We start from the raw sequence: 16880 nt of genomic DNA on the forward strand, positions 1-16880 counted from the left end.
ACTAATTGGTGTCAATGTGGAAATTGTAACATTATGCCCACTGCTTTAGAGTCAAGATGTTGTAAGGAAATAGAGAACATTGCAACTCGGATTTCAGAGGATTTAAATTGCATTCCGAAGACGAATATTTTAACAGACTTAAAGATCGTCAATTTTTGATCGATCTTCACCGTTACCGGGCTGCTGATCGCAGGACACGTCAGAGACGCGTCCAAGATCTGCAAGAGAGGTTAGTTCTTTTTTTTATTTATTTTTTATTTTTTTTATTTTAATAATTAAAATTAAATTTTTTTTTTTGATTATTATCGATAAATTTGTAAATTTTCTTGGTAAAAATTATATTTAAAATATCTTTATATATAATATTTACTTATTTGTAATCAATAATTTTTTAATTATTTAATTTTTTCTAATAATTTTTTATTCTTTCTAATAAATGTAATAATAATTAAAATTTTTAATTATAAATCTAAAATTATTTACATAATTTCAATAAGTATAATCACAATATTTATAACATATCCTTATTTAAAAATAACATTTTATTTTTTAAATTTCATTAATTTTTGAATTTTTAATACAATAATTGATAAAAAAATAAATAAAATAAATATATTATGAAGACCACGATTATTAAATGATTTTCTAATTTCAATGATGTTCAATTCATCTAAAAAATATACATTATTATATAAAAATATATGACTTTGAAAATATTTTAATTTTGATTATTTATTTTATTTATATTTTACAAATATATTAAATTGAAATGTAATATTTTTTAGATTAAAATAATGTTAATTAATATATTTATTTTTTTTTTTAACAAAATTAATTTTCAAAATAATTTTTAAATTTATTTGATCTTAAGATTTAACTTTAATATTAAAAAATTTAATGTAATTTATTAAATTATCTTAATAAAAACATTTTTTTATGTTAATTAGTTTATTTTTAAAATTATATTTATTTCAAATTTAATAAATAATATTATTTTAAAAATTGAGTTGATTATTTTTTTTTTATTAATTATTTTTTTTATTTTTTTTAAGGGACTACAGGAAAATTGCCTACCGGCAATTTACATTATGGATTCATGGATATCTTGGGCCTTTCAATCGCAGACCCATACCTTCCTGCGTAGTAAATACCATACATCAACAATTTCCAGCACCAGATAGAATCTACATGGGATTTTATAGGGTTGAATTTGATGGTCCTGCGGGAAGAAATGTTTTTTGACTAATGTTATTAATTTTTTTTATTAATGTTTCAGTTATTTTTATTTATTATATTATATAATATTTTGTTTGTTAATATAATTAAACATTTAGAAAAATTTTAGAATATTTTAATATTGCTGTTTATTTAGTTTATGTGTAAATAGTTTTTATATTTATGTTTATTTTTTTGTTTTTATCTAATTATACTATTTAAGTTGTGGGTACATTTTCATATTTAATAATTTTTTAAAAATTTTAAAATTGTTATATTCTCAATAAAGAATTCTATTATTTAAATAATATTTATTTTTTTGAATTATTAATGATCGTACTACTTCTTTTTTTAATTTTTTTAATTTTTAATAATCAGCTTTAAAAATAATATTTATAAAGGCACACTGAAAAATAAATATTTTACTAACACTCTTATAATAAAAATAAAATAAACTGATTAATTTATAAATATTATAAAATTGATTTTTCGAATATAAACTTCAAATTTTTTTTTAATTACATTTTATGGTAAGTAGCAGTGACATTTTTTTAATAATATAGATGATGCTATTTTTTTTTTTTTTTTTAAATAATTAAATTGAGAGACAATGTTGATGAACATAAAATGTGCTGGATGATGAGATTTACATTGTATCATTTTAAAATTAAGATCCTAAATATATCGACATAAAAAGGATAATTAAAATAGTTTAAACATTTTTTACAAATTGATATAAAAACAATAATTGTTTAAAAATTTTTGTTTATTCACATTACAACAAAAAAATAAAATATTTATTTTTAATAACACAGTAAATATACACAACAAAATAGAAATTAAAACTTTGAAATAATTTTTTGGTGATAAAATATACCAAAAAATTAAATTTTTGAAAACATAAAAAATTGAAAGGTATATAGTATGTTATCATTTATTAAACCCCAAAGTAAAAAAAAAGGATATTTGAACTAGAACATTAATTATCATTTCCTCTGAAAAGCCTTTTTCTTGATAGTCGAGAACGATGTGAATCAATTAATTGCGATGTTGTCGGGTCTTTGCACATGTGCTATATTCGGTGGTAAACGTGCAACTTGTGAATGAAAGTCATATTTCAATTCGCCATTGACTATCTGTAAAATGTCAAACATGATTGGCTGAATGAATCATTGTTTGTATTTTCATACACCGCTTTAACGTGCCACTGCTTACTTCATTTTTGAGTAAAAGGGTTTGAATCTTTCTTCTCCTTTTTCCCGACTTGCTCTTGTTGGTCTTTTAACAACAGCTTGAGGACGATCCACATTTGCGTTATGTGACATGACTGCCAACTGTGTTCTAGCATTCATCCCATCCATTGAAAAATGCACACCCTCTTGGGACGATATTTCAGGACCATACTGTGAAATACTTCTATCTCTCCAGTATGACAGTAGTCCTTCAGGTAAACAAGATCTTTTTCAATGAGTGGGTCCTCAATGAATTTACACAGTTCTGCATATGCCATAGATTTTTTGTCAAGCCATGGACGCTCTGCAATTTCTTCAGGTGTAAGTTCCTTGTGAAGACATTTCTTAACAACGGTTTCATTGTCCCAAGAGTGAACATTTAGAACATGATGTAATACAGACCGCCAAAGTTCACTTAATATTATTTTGTCCCCTTTGCAGTATGCAGCACTATACCAGAGATGTTTGGAAATTAGAGGAACCCCAATGTTGTAGTGATTTGTTTTCTCTTGTTTTTGCTAAAGAAAACAATTTTTTTTTCAGACTTTTGTTATAATGCCACAAATCAAATTGGTGACGGATTTCTTTGTAGTCTTCTCTCAGGATTTTTCGAATTGAGACGTGACGGGTCAGTGGCAATTGTCTTTACTTCTAGACCTTGTGCGATAACATTGGTTACAACTTCTTCGGAATGCTTTTGCTTCCATTGCAACCGATGACGTTGTTTCGGACACCTGTATGATGTTGAAATCGATTATTTTTCGGGTAGTATCCTCCATTAAAGTATACGTACAGTACTTGGCTGAAAAACCCGGACTGTCGCATTGGCCGTCACCCATCACTGTCACATATTTCCCTTTAAAACTGTTTATTATATCTTGTCTCTGCAGTATCCACGCTCTTTCTATAGCTGGAAAGAAGTAACTATTTTGAAATTTGTAGTAACTTGTTTCGGATAGGAATGGAATGTTCATTATGTTGAAAAATTCAGCAATTTTACTGTAATGGTTGCCAGACAGTAGTATTGTTGCACAAGTCATAATATTCCCAATGGCTTTTTTTCCAAAATGTGGCTGGCTGTCCCAAAATTTGAATTTATGTCCAGCAGTGCATTCTGTGTATAAAGTAATGTTTGTTCCAGTCACTGTTTTTAGAATTTGTTCTAAAGGCGAATTGCAATTCCCACCATAGGGAGCACTTTATCAACTTTAAAAGTTCGTCAAGACATGATTCGAACACAATAAATTTGCGTTCTGTTTGTGCTTTTTTCGATATGTCAGAATTGAGATTTTTTTCTTCTTCTGAAGACGGTGATGAATCTGATTTAGGAACATAGGAAGTGTCTTTATCGTCAACATGTTCTGAAGTTGCAGATTCTTCCAATGGATTTATACTTTCACCTAATGCACTGGTATCTAGTAATTGAAATTCTTCTTCCATGCTGTGGCTTAAAATAGGTGATGGTTGTTCAGGTATTATTATTCTGGGTATTCTAGATTCCACTACATTGATCGGTGTGAGAGTTGACCTCAAGTACTGTTTTGTGATTTGCCTTGGTGTGGACATAATTGGTAATGTCGAAATCGATTCCTCTTCCTCAAAAATTTTTTATATGAGGCAATTTCAGACATAAAAAAGTCATAAGTACCGGTCCATGTACCTATTGACCGAGTTTGTATTAAATTTTTTGTTGTAGTTTCCGACATTATGTTTAATTCCTTTGTCTTTCTTCTTTATCATTCTAGGCGAACGTCTTAACATCTGCTGATCCATTACATGACTTTCCTTTTCCTACAATAATTTTTGATGGTGTTTTTGGAAGAATTTTGGCAACATAGTACGTGACTTTGGTAACAAATGAGGATTTTCATCTTGAATTTGAAGTGCAGTAGATGCACGTTCTATGGAAAGTATCATGTCTCTGAATATGTGACATTACAGATAAATCAGTTTCAAAGCTATCCATACTAGACAGTGTGCTACTATAATGGTGATCAACTTGCCAAGATGGAAGCAATGGTTTCAGGAGTTTGTGTCCATTATTTCTTCACTGTCGCTTGGGATTACATCGACACGTGAAGATGAGACATTTACTGTTTCTCTACTGAACATTGAAGTTGACGGTTGTTCATTATCGACTATTACATTCGATGTTGTTAACACATGTACTTGCAAACTCGGAACAGCGTCCTTTTGAGTGTTTTTCTTGAACCCGATCATCATATAACTGTCAGTTGTAAAATGTTTAAGAACAGATACGATAATTAACAGTACTTTTTGGCATCATAATCTTTTGTACTATTGTTTCTGGATTTGGTAATGCTTGTCCTGAAATTTCTAGCCATTTCTTATCCTATTGGGTGAGTCTAGGAAAACAATGTAGACTGACGTCTGGTGTTTTTCGATCGATTGTCATGTTTTGATGAACATCCCTTTACAAAACATTTAGGCATCTATAAAAAAATAAAAAGGAATATTAAAATAGTTATTATTATAATTTAAATATATTAAAAAATTTAAAAATTATTTTTTTAAAACGAAATTTTTTTTAAAAAAAATTAATTATTATTCATATATCTATAAATAAATAATTTAAAAAAAAAATAAAAAAAAAAAATATTTTGACAATGCAAAATGAAAATTAATATACATTGTGTATTTGAAAATAATAATTTTATATGTAAAAAATTATTGATAATCATTGGTACATATTTTTATTTTATTATAAAAAAAATATATAATGTTCTTTAAAAAAAAAAAAAATTTTCGCATATAAAAAAAATACTTATATAAATATGTAATGTGCAAATTTGTTTATAAACATTATTTAACATGTAAAAAAAAAATTCAATGATATTTGTAAAAATAATTACCTTGTAAATTCGGGACGTGATCAGGATTTTCAAACAAAAGACAATGAAATTTTGAAAAATTTCGATTTATTCTGAATAAAAAAAGGAAATACAATTTAAGATATATTGGAGAAACAATTTAATAAAAAATTTTAATAATCTGATTTTGAAAATTAAATAATCAATATTATTTTAATAATTTTTTCAAGATGGTTTGTAATGCATTTGTGTGTATGTGTATGTGTGTGTGATGGTGTGTCTTATTATTTCTTAATTATTTGGAATTATGTATGTTTGGAATTATTTATGTGAATTATTAAATGTTTGATTTTTAAAATTTTTAATACTATATATGAAATATGATATTTTGAATTTTATAAAAAAAATTTTAAAAGATAAATTTTTTTTTAATAAATAAAATAATTTTTAAATGTAATAAGAGTATAAATTATATATTAATGCTCAAAAATAATTATTTTTATATATATAATTTTTTAAATTTAGAAATTAATTTATAATTTGTTATATATGTGGGTGTGTTTATTAGAAATGATACTTTTAAACCGTCGATAGTCTATTAAATTTTTTAAAAGAAGCTAGTTTTACTCCAATTGAAGCATTTTAAATAGATGATTTAGCCTTTGTTTTATCTACACCTACATTGCAACAATTAAATACTGATGTATAGGCTATTGAATATATTTTAAGTTTATTTCATTTTTAAGATTATACTCTTCATAATAAAATTTATAGTCTATAATTATTTAAAAAAAAAAAAATGAAGTGAAGTTAAAAATTAAGGGAGACAATAACAAATAACAAATAAAAATCCGTACTTATTTTAATATATAATTATTAGAAATTATTAAAATTAATGACATTTAAATTAATGCCACATTTTGTTAATTTTTCAATTTTGAATTGTAATTATACTAATGAACACGTGTAATAATAATTGTTTATTCATTTGTGAATCTAGGATTTTTGTAACATGATAATTTTATGATTTTGAGATTGGATGATGGCTATCGCAGTGGTACAAAGGCAGTGTATAAAGACTCAACTTCAAAAAATGAAAAACAAAATTTTTATTAAAAAAAAAATTGGTATAGCATTTTCTAGTTTTTTTTTAATCGGTTATTCTTTATTAATACTGTATTGAAATTTCAATCAAACAATAATCGAAATTTGATTTATGTAATTGAAAACGATATTTAAATAAAATAATTTTTTGAGATTGAAAATTATAGCTTGAAACATTGTTGAATGCCTCTTTAATTCTATGTAAAATGAAACCGAAAAACATGAATTATATGTATTTACAAAGAATAAAAATCAATTTATTTAACCATTTATATGTTTTAAAAAATCAACAGTTATAATGTTAGACTTTCAATATTTGTAATTATATATGTTAAAAAATTGTGCTGACTGACCCTTAAAGGGACACTGAACCCCATTTTTTTTTTTCAAGATTAAGATATAGCATGATATTTTAAGCAACTTTCTAATTTACTCCTATTATCAAATTTTCTTCATTCTCTTGATATCTTTATTTTAAAAGAAGGAAGGTAAATCTAAGCAGCCAGCCCATTTTTGGTTCAGTACCCACGGATAGCGCTTGGTATTTGGAGGATTACATTTAACCACCAATAAACAAGCATAACCTAGGTTCTCAACCAAAAATGGGCCTGCTCCTATGCACCCGTTTCCTGCATTTTAAATAAAGATAGCAAGAGAACAAAGAAAAATTGATAATAGGAGTAGATGATACATTTTCTTCAAATTGCATGCTCTATCTGAATCATGAAATAAAAAAATTGGGTTTAGTGTCCATTTAAAATAATTTTATAGACTAAATTTAAAATTATAAACAATGTTTGTTTAATTAGATCTTTATATAGCCCATGTTTTTTTAGAAAATAGGAAAAAAGAAAAGTTTATTGAAATGTAAACATAACAATTTTCTAATTATAGGAATACTAAAAAAAAATATTTGATGTGAATACAGTTTCTCTACATTTTAAAGCATGATCCTGTATTTTTAAAATGTATTAGCAATATCAACATAAGGTCAAGGGTGGAGTGTCTTATTTGACACTTGAATTTTACTTTAAAACTAACCTTTTCAAATAATCAGAAATAAAACCTTAGAATTTATTTTATAATTATCTTTAAAATTTAATTTTATATGAATATTTTTGAATTGTAGTATTTATTGTAGTGTATATTACATGCAGATATATGTAAATGAGTGTATAATGTGCGTTAAATTCATTGAATTTTAAAAAAAATTAATTCTAATAAATCATTCCTCAATACTGGTTGAGTTTAACTGAATGAGATCAATGCTATCTACATGAAACATGAGAACTAATAGCCTATAGTGTTCTAAATTTATTGAGTTGATAGTCATTCTTGAAGTTATATAAAATTACCATATGAACATATTAGTTTTATATTTCAAATAATAATAAAAAGATAAAGAGAAATAGTTTAAAAAAAACCTATTGTTAATATGAATTTAATTGCATGCCCTTTTACAAGTTGAAAATAAGATTAGTACTTGACTCTTCCCTTTAAAAATAACAAAGCTCTATTTCAAACTAATCTACTCTTGGAATTCATTAAAAAGATTGTCTAATCAGGTTTTAATTTTGACCTTTTCAAAGAATATAATCAAGAATTAAACTAAGGAGCCTACAGTTACAACAGTGTTACCATGACTACTATTTGCAAAAGACAGAGGTGGGGAGGCCACTAGAGTGAATGAAAAGCTAATCAATAGATTGTGTGATAAGATGTTTTACAAATGAAAGAAATGTAACAAACAAAATAACCATTTAAAAGCTGAAAACAGACAAAGGAGATCAAAGTGAAAGAAAAATAGAAAGCTTTAGAAAAATAGACTTTGAAAAAAAAAAATAGAAACATTTATAATTTTAGAATCAGATATATATATATAATCCATTGATAATTATTTACAAATGTTTTTTTTTAATTTGCAGATACAATTTTTAAAATGTAGTTATTATTACTTATAAATAAGATATTAATATGACATTTAATAATGGTGAATATTAAACGTGCTTTAAATAAAAAGTATCAGTTCAAATTGTATGACTATATTTTTTTGAAATGGAACAAGGATTAAATAAAAATTGAATAGTTTTCTTTGATTATTTATAATTTAAAATATTATTTTCGATTTCTGTTTTGAATGGGTAACTCAGTTTTGATAACAGTCAACATACAATAGTGGCCATTGCATTGCATTTTTTAATTACAAATCAAAGAAGACTGTAATAATATAAATCTAAAAATTGAACTGTTTTAGATACCACAAAAAATAAGATTATACGTATATCAAAAGTTTATTTTAAAATAACAATAATCAGACTAAATTTTAATTTAATGTAGATTCGCTTTCATAATATAACATAGTGAATACAGTGTTTGAAAAATATATACGCTTTTTATTTACATGGGATCTCGCATTGTGAGAACCGTGACTATGTGTCATTCTTTTTAAAATTTTCTATATGATAATTAAAGAATTTAAACCTACACAGTAAAATATATTAATTTTGAATATGAGTTTCTTTCAACAAATGTTTTAAAAACATGTAAAAATATTAATTCAGAATGCTCGTTACTTCAAGGGAATTATTTGCTAGTAGCCCTCGGTATCTATTAGTTATTTCAAGTTGTAAAATAGATGTTTTAAGATATTTAGATGCGTGATAATTCTATATATGCTCGTTATTACTAGGGGTATTATCGCTGCTAAGCGCTCACATCTGACCTGCTAGAACACGCTTGCACTTCTGTCACAATACAACTCTGTATGATACCCTCAACTTTCCAATTAGACGTGATCTCCATAATTTATTTTTAAATAACAATAAGCATACTTGTTGTAATTAAAAGTAGATCTCTATAAATATAATATAGTGAATAAAGATGTTTGCCAAAGATATACTCTTTATTTACAGGAACCGCATTGTGAGAATCGTGACTATGTGTCATTCTTTTAAACATTTAGATCCGATATTGCATGAAATTTAAACAACATTGTTTAATATATTATATTTGAATATGAGTTTCTTTCATCAAATGTTGTCAAAATGTACAAATATTAATTCATAATGCTCGCTACTTCAAGGGGAATTATTTGCTAGTAGCCTCGGTATCTATTAGTTTATTTCAAGTTGTAAATAGATGTTTTTAAGATATTTAGATGCGTGATAAATTCTATATATGCTCGTTATTACTAGGGGTATTATCGCTGCTAAGCGCCTCACATCTGACCTGCTAGAACAACGCTGCACTTCTGTCACAATACAACACTGTATGATACCCTCAACTTTCCAATTAGACGTGATCTCCATAATTTTATTTTTAAATAACAATAAGCATACTTGTTGTAATTAAAAGTAGATCTCTATAAAATATAATATAGTGAATAAAGATGTTTGCCAAAGATATACTCTTATTTACAGGGAACCGCATTGTGAGAATCGTGACTATGTGTCATTCTTTTAAACATTTAGATCCGATATTGCATGAAATTTAAAACAACATTGTATAATATATTAAATTTGAATATGAGTTTCTTTCATCAAATGTTGTCAATAATGTACAAATATTAATTCATAATGCTCGCTACTTCAAGGGGGATTATTTGCTAGTAGCCTCGGTATCTATTAGTTATTTCAAATTCAGAATAGATGATATTAAAATATTTATATGCGTGATAAATTCTATATATGCTCGTTATTACTAAGGGGTATTAATCGCTGCTAAGCGCTCACATCTGAACTGCTAGAAAACGCTTGCACTTCGGTCACAATAGAACTCTGTATGATACCCTCAACTTTCCAATTAGAACGTGATCTCCATAATTTATTTTTAAATAACAATAAGCATAATTATTGTAATTAGAAAGTAGATCTCTATCAAATATAATATAGTGAATAAAGATTTTGCCAAAGATATACTCTTTTATTTACAGGAAACCGCATTGTGAGAACAGTGACTAAGTGTCATTCTTTTTAAACATTTATATCCGATATTGCATGAAATTTAAAACAACATTGTATAATATATTAAATTTGAATATGAGTTTCTTCATCAAATGTTGTCAAAATGTTCATATATTAATTAATATTGCTACGTTACTTCAAGGGTGATTATTTGCTAGTTGCCTCGCTATTTTATTAGTTATTTCAATTTCAAAATCGACGCTATTCAGATATTTTGATGCGTGAGTTATTCAATATATGCTCGTTCTTACTAAGGGGGTATTATCGCTGCTAAGCAACTCACCATCTTACCTGCTCGAGAACGCTGAAACATCTGTTGAGAATGCTCGATTACGGAGGTCTGTAGATTAAATGGATGGTGACGTTTTCGATGACGCGCAGAAATATAAGCGCATGCGCAGTACGGCGGATTACGGCCATATTGATAAACGCAGGTTATCAGGCACTATTGGTAACGGGGATCAAAAGAAGTAAGTGTGGGTTTGGAATTATATTAATTTTTGATCATGAATATATAGTAAACCGTGAATAATAGTTAATTAAAGCATATTGCGAATATTATTTATTAATAGTTTATTATAGTTTCAAATACAGTTTTTTTCAAAGGTTTAGTGTCCCTTTAATTAGTAGTTTAAATATAGTTTATTTTTAATTCTAAAGGGTAAAGATTTAATTTATTATAAGATAGGGATGATTTAATATTTAATGTAAAGTTAGCGGGTTGTTAGGTTTAGGGGGGTTAATAGTTTAGTAAGCAGTAGTCATCGTGTGAGGCCAGGGTTTAGGGGTTAATAATTTTTTTTAGTTGCGGAGGACTCCGAGAGTGGCAGGATAGGGGTTAATACCTTTATTAAAGTTTGCGGTGGGGCTCCAGGAGCACGGGGATAGGGGTTAATAACATTGTTAAAGTTGCAACAGGGGGGTTAAACATTTAGTATAGTGGCGGTGTTTAGTGACAGGGTATAAATAAAGTTGGGAAAAAGCCGAATAGCAGCGCGATCGATGACTGTTAGTTAATAACAGTCCGCTGCTCATCGCCCCCCATACTTGGTGTGCAGCTTTTTGGCAGCTTTTTTATAAATATGGAGAACGTATTCAGGTCTGGCGCCCGCGATGTTAGGCAATGTTAGGCGAGCGTATTGGTGCCTGGCAAATGCAGCAGAGTTGACCGGCTTGATAAATAGGCCTCTAGATCCGCATGTTTCTATGCATAACGCTTTACTGAAACGCCCACTCTATTTACATGTTGCGAATCTTTGTTCATAATTGGTGAAAGGGCCAAACTGTATCAGCCTATCATTGCCTTGTATTGCACACGCCTCTTTTGAGTTATCTGAATATATCATCTTTGTCCAAGGCATTGCTTAACGGAAGAAGATATTACTTGAATACTAACTATGTGCTTGTAAAAGATGATGATGCTTTATCATACGTTATTTGTAGAAATATGGTTGTTTTAGAAAAACTGTATAAATTATAGTGTGTAAAAGTACTAAAAAAAATATAGTGATCTTGGTAAATAACTCTCTACTTAATCACCTAATAGGATATTGTATGTTTATACAAATAATGTTTTAATGATCTGAATCACATATTAGTGATACAACAACTTGTCTATACATAGTGCGTGTGTGTGCAGTGTTAACCAGTGTTCATAATCATTGTAGTGAACATGAACTAAACTACATTATAAAAGTAATTTACTCTCCATTGTGGAGAATAAATACATATACTGGGTGTGTAAAAAATGAAAAAAATGTGAATGGTGAAACTTATCTAAATGTGAAAGCAAACTCTCCCTTGGGAATAGCTTTAAGGGTGCTGGGATCATGAGCACTAGTATGATGTAGTAAGGGTGTTAGTAGCAGTTGCTTTTCTACCAGATATGTTGCTAGAGAGAGGGCCTTGTCCTTCCACAGGCATCTTGGGTATTTATATTTGCTCCCATCTTCAGTAGTAATTTCACTGTATCAAACTTGACGACCTGAAACAGCATGCATCAGGGGTGTGCAGCCTGGAAAAAAACAGTAATATATCATTACAATACACTTAGGATGATTTGGAATATTAAATCATAACCATTTAAAATCAAATATCTAATTATTTAAAGAAAACAAAAGTGCTTGAAATATAATTATAAGTTTAAATAACTGGGCATTTCATTACATTTATTTAAACAAAAAATGTTTTTTATTACAATTTAAAAACTTTCTGACAGCAGATAAGAACTATAGACCCAAGAAGTCTGCCCGGAATTTCCTAAAAGTGTAAATTATTTAGATCCTAGGACAGCCTCTTGTTTAGCCCAGGCATTCTTGAAGTCCCTCACAGTGTTTGTACTTACCACCTCTAATCAAAGTTTAATTACAAGATATGTCTGTTGTATTGCTGGTAGAATAACATATCAGCCAAGCCTAATGTTTTTAAAACAAATTAACCTCCTTTTTACTGCAAATATTCTTTCAATAGTCAAACGTCCGCCCACTATTGCCTTATGTGGGCTTTAGTCCACAAACAAGGCTAGCCCCTTCGTTAAAGGGACACTCAAGTCAAAATTAAACTTTCATGATTCAGAACAGAGACAGGCAAATTTTGCCAGCTGATCAGCTTAAACGTCAATATAATAGCCGAGTTTATACAGCAAAACGGTTGTATTTTATGTAGGGTGCAACAAGAACAATGGGAGGGCTCAGTATCAAACCGGTATCAAACCCAGATTATTTCACGGAGGCTCAAGGAGCGGTAAGTGATTACGCTACAGCCTAGTACGGCAACTCCGTCAGTCTGGACTGGGTTCAGAGGGCTCTTTCCTTCATGTGCAGGCCAGAGTGTGGCATACAGATCCTTTCCGCACATCAGCATCTCCGTCACAGACTCCTCCGTCTCCTACCTTTCCAGATGCCTCCATAGCTCTATGACACTTCTCCCTCTGGTAAGTTTGAACCGGGATCCTTCAATCAATTCTGGTTATCGTGCTCCAACTGACACAATTAAAAGTAATGCGGTATCAGCAAGCCCGCCCCGACCCGCGTAGACCTCCAACTCTTATTCGGGACAAGACCATGCCGCAAACCCACCAGAACCCGGGTAGCAGTTCCAGAAAGATGGTGATGAGTGGGGGAGCGATGTTAGCACTCAGCAACAAATGCAGGACAAGAACGTGCTTCTGCAAGCTCCACCCCCTAGCGGAAGTCTTCTGCACAGTCTTTTTATATTTACACTTTTTGAGTCACCAGATCCTACTGAGCATGTGCAAGAGTTCACAGAATATACGTTATATGCATTTGTGATTGGCTGATTGCGGTCACATGATACAGGGGAAGTGGAAATATACATAACGTTGAAACATGTCAGATTAAAATCTACTACTTATTTTGAAGTTCATACTAAGTGCTATAGCATTGTCTTGTTATCTATTTTTTGATTCTGCAAATCTACTGTAATTACTGGTCCTTTAAGTTAGTATAAAATGCATTGCTATGCAGTTGTTATCTGATAAGCCAATTAGGTACAGATATATAGCAGAGTCAGTCTTGAGAAATCAGCAGGGTGCATTTCAAGTTTTTAGAAATTGCTAAATTTTCCAGAGCCTAGATTTAATGAAAATGGAGTGAAATAAATAATGACAATATATTACAGAGTGGTTTCATTACTCATATCTAAATATTTTATATAAAAATCTCAATGTGTTGGGGGGCAGAGCTGACCATGGAGTCGGCAGGACGTGCATTACAGGAGCTCTTTCATAATTTCTGGTCTAAATGTATTTAATATATATTTCTGAGAAAATATCACTTTTATTGGACTACTTATGACAAACTTGTCCAGGAATATATTTAATAAGTTTGTGAGCTTTTGATGTGACTCCGTTCCTGACCTATGCTATCCAGTGTGTCCCTAAGGATGCTGATATACTTACGCCATAGCTGAAGCCACAGTAACTTTCATAATAATATCCAGCTAACTTTGGAGCCTAGGCTGCTGTTTCCTCCCCCCACCCATATTAATGGGAGAAGCTAAGATAAGCTTTATCATGGAGGATCTTTCTACAATGCTACTTACCCTCTTTGTAGATTTTGAGGAATCGTTTGTACAGAAGTTTGCTAACATCCTACAGTGTGCCAGCCAGAAGATACATCATGCCAGATGCAGCAAGCGGCGAGAGAACTATGTGCAACCAGAGATCTCAGCTAATTTTTCCACACTATACACATAATCCAGATGATCCGTTGAACTCTCCATTAGCTCCATGCAGCTTGGAAGACTTTGACCTACCTTTAATTACTTGCTTCCTGGGAGATGCGGCCGAACTCTAAAAGCGGGTATTAATCTACCACGGGGCCAATGGAGAAGCCCTACAAAGATCGGTATTAGCAGCAGCAGAAGCCAAGTCGGGGGCGAATCGTGATGATGTTTGTTGTGTGCTGTGCTTAGGACCGAGAGGGAATATGAAAATCCCTGTCTACTTGCCTGTCGAGATATAGCAGCATGAGATCCGATCTGGCTTTGTGACAGGTTATACTACTGGGTTTTAGGCGGTCAAAAGTCAGATGGAATGGAGAGAGTGGGGGACAAAACCTCGATTGTATTTAAGCAATTTTACACTTTACCTTTTACTTTACCTGGACTGTGACTGCTAACAGAATCCTCTAAAATGGGGAGAACAGAATTGGGTAATAATTATTGTCTTTGCATCTAGCATAAAGGATCAATCCCGGTGAAAGGACATGTGATATACTATATATTCTCTATGACAGCCTGCTAGTCTGCCTGACAGATTATATACCTGTAAACTTTCACAAATCCCGTAACTATCACATAATGTGACAGAAAACATAGTTAATGATAGTATGGTAAAGCTTATGATTTTCTCACTGCAGTAAGATATTATTAGCTTGATTTCATGTTTCAATTTCTGAACTGTTGAAAAGCATTGATATTACTCCGTTTGCCCGCTATGTAGTGAACGTTTACCTGCTATATTAGTCTGGCCCATAACCTCATGGTTTTTTTTACATATATTGTCTATCCAACTTACATCTAATCCTATTACACTTAACAGCACTGACTATACTAAGTTCCATGTATTTTCTAATGGGATAGGCTACCATGAAACTACATCATTATTATTCAAGGACAGTAATCATCTCTCAGTATTCTAAGTATAACCACCCACTGGGCAGAATCTTTTAGTCTCAGACTATTGCCTTACTTAAAGCTATTTATTTTGATTTATTGTTTTGTGTCTTCCCAAACCTAGCTGGATCAAAGTCTTAAATTCCACCTATTATTATTAGAGCTATTATAGCCATTAACATTGAAGGGGAAAGGGTATGCCCCAACTATATTGGTCACTAAGCTATTTTTTATTTAATGGAAAACTCCCTACCACACATTATGGTGAACACTTTTTCATATATCATATTGGTGGTTTACTCCTATTCAAATGCTTGCCTTCGATAGATGCTAGCCCTGGTAAATTTTATGTAACTATTACAATACTACTAGAACTTTCCAGACTATTAGTCTCTCCATTAAAAATCAGTTTGAATAAAACTGAAATGATAAGTTCCTCATACTCTACTAGAATTGTACTATGATCCTCCGGTGATTATCTCCTTACACTATATCTTAAAAGTGTTAATTTTATTTCCACTATGTTTATATTTATGTATATATGTTCATAGTTGATATATACCAATAGTATTTTTGATGTTGTTCTCAATATATTTATAATAAAGTAAAAACAGAAAACAAGGTTTTTCAGTTGAGTTCCAAAGTGGTCTCCTTAGTTGTTTTTTTACCTCCAATAACTACTTCATCTAGAGTGGAGGTTCCAAAAGTGGCCCTCATCTATCATTTTGGAGGGTATATAAAAGATTTGGGTATGCTACCTACATATTGTGTCTTTTTCTTTGTACCTTTCTGTGGAATGCATATAACAGATCACAATAGTGTCTCTTATGTTGTCTTTATTCCAAATTTTTTCTATGGTGTCAATGTATTGCATATTCCATGTATACCTTATGTTAAACCTCAAAATAAAAATAATTAAAACAAAATGTCAGTGGTGTTTACTGTTCCTTTTAAGTGGCTTGCGCCAAAAAAAAAGTTTGATTTCAGGGGCCTACACATAGGCAAATCAGCAATACACTTATCTCTATATGCTGATGATATAGTTGATGTTTATTCTAAATGTTCATCCTAACCTATAATCATGAAACTTATACAAGATTTTGGGCAAATCTCAGGCTATCAAATGACTGGAGATGAATCGGGTTGCTATGACTACATACTGGCCGCGTTCAGTCTGATAGAGGGGTATCCCACGAGCATTATTTATACTTGGGCCATGGAGCCAGATGAGGTGGCACGAGCTGTTTATCTTCAGGAACAGATGTTGAGAACCCATACCACACAGTTGCAGAATATGGATTCCAAAACTGGAGGCTATTACCGCTCAACTCTCATTACTGGTTACATCGAGGATACCGCTCCTGTTGTTTCACCGCCAGTCCCTACTCCTAGTACTGTGA

At 30.2% G+C, this 16880-nt stretch overlaps 1 protein-coding gene across 1 annotated transcript in view; it reads right to left on the minus strand.

The window, feature by feature from the left end:
* Positions 1-16880, minus strand: part of ANKRD55 (ankyrin repeat domain 55) — a 204424-nt gene that overhangs the window by 133019 nt on the left and 54525 nt on the right. The window contains 3 exon segments of the mRNA XM_053699692.1: positions 12225-12248; positions 12251-12316; positions 12318-12358. Of these exon segments, the coding sequence (XP_053555667.1) occupies positions 12225-12248; positions 12251-12316; positions 12318-12358 (131 nt within the window).

The sequence above is a fragment of the Bombina bombina genome, chromosome 2, assembly GCF_027579735.1.
Source record: "Bombina bombina isolate aBomBom1 chromosome 2, aBomBom1.pri, whole genome shotgun sequence".
In the NCBI taxonomy this organism is placed as follows: domain Eukaryota; kingdom Metazoa; phylum Chordata; class Amphibia; order Anura; family Bombinatoridae; genus Bombina; species Bombina bombina.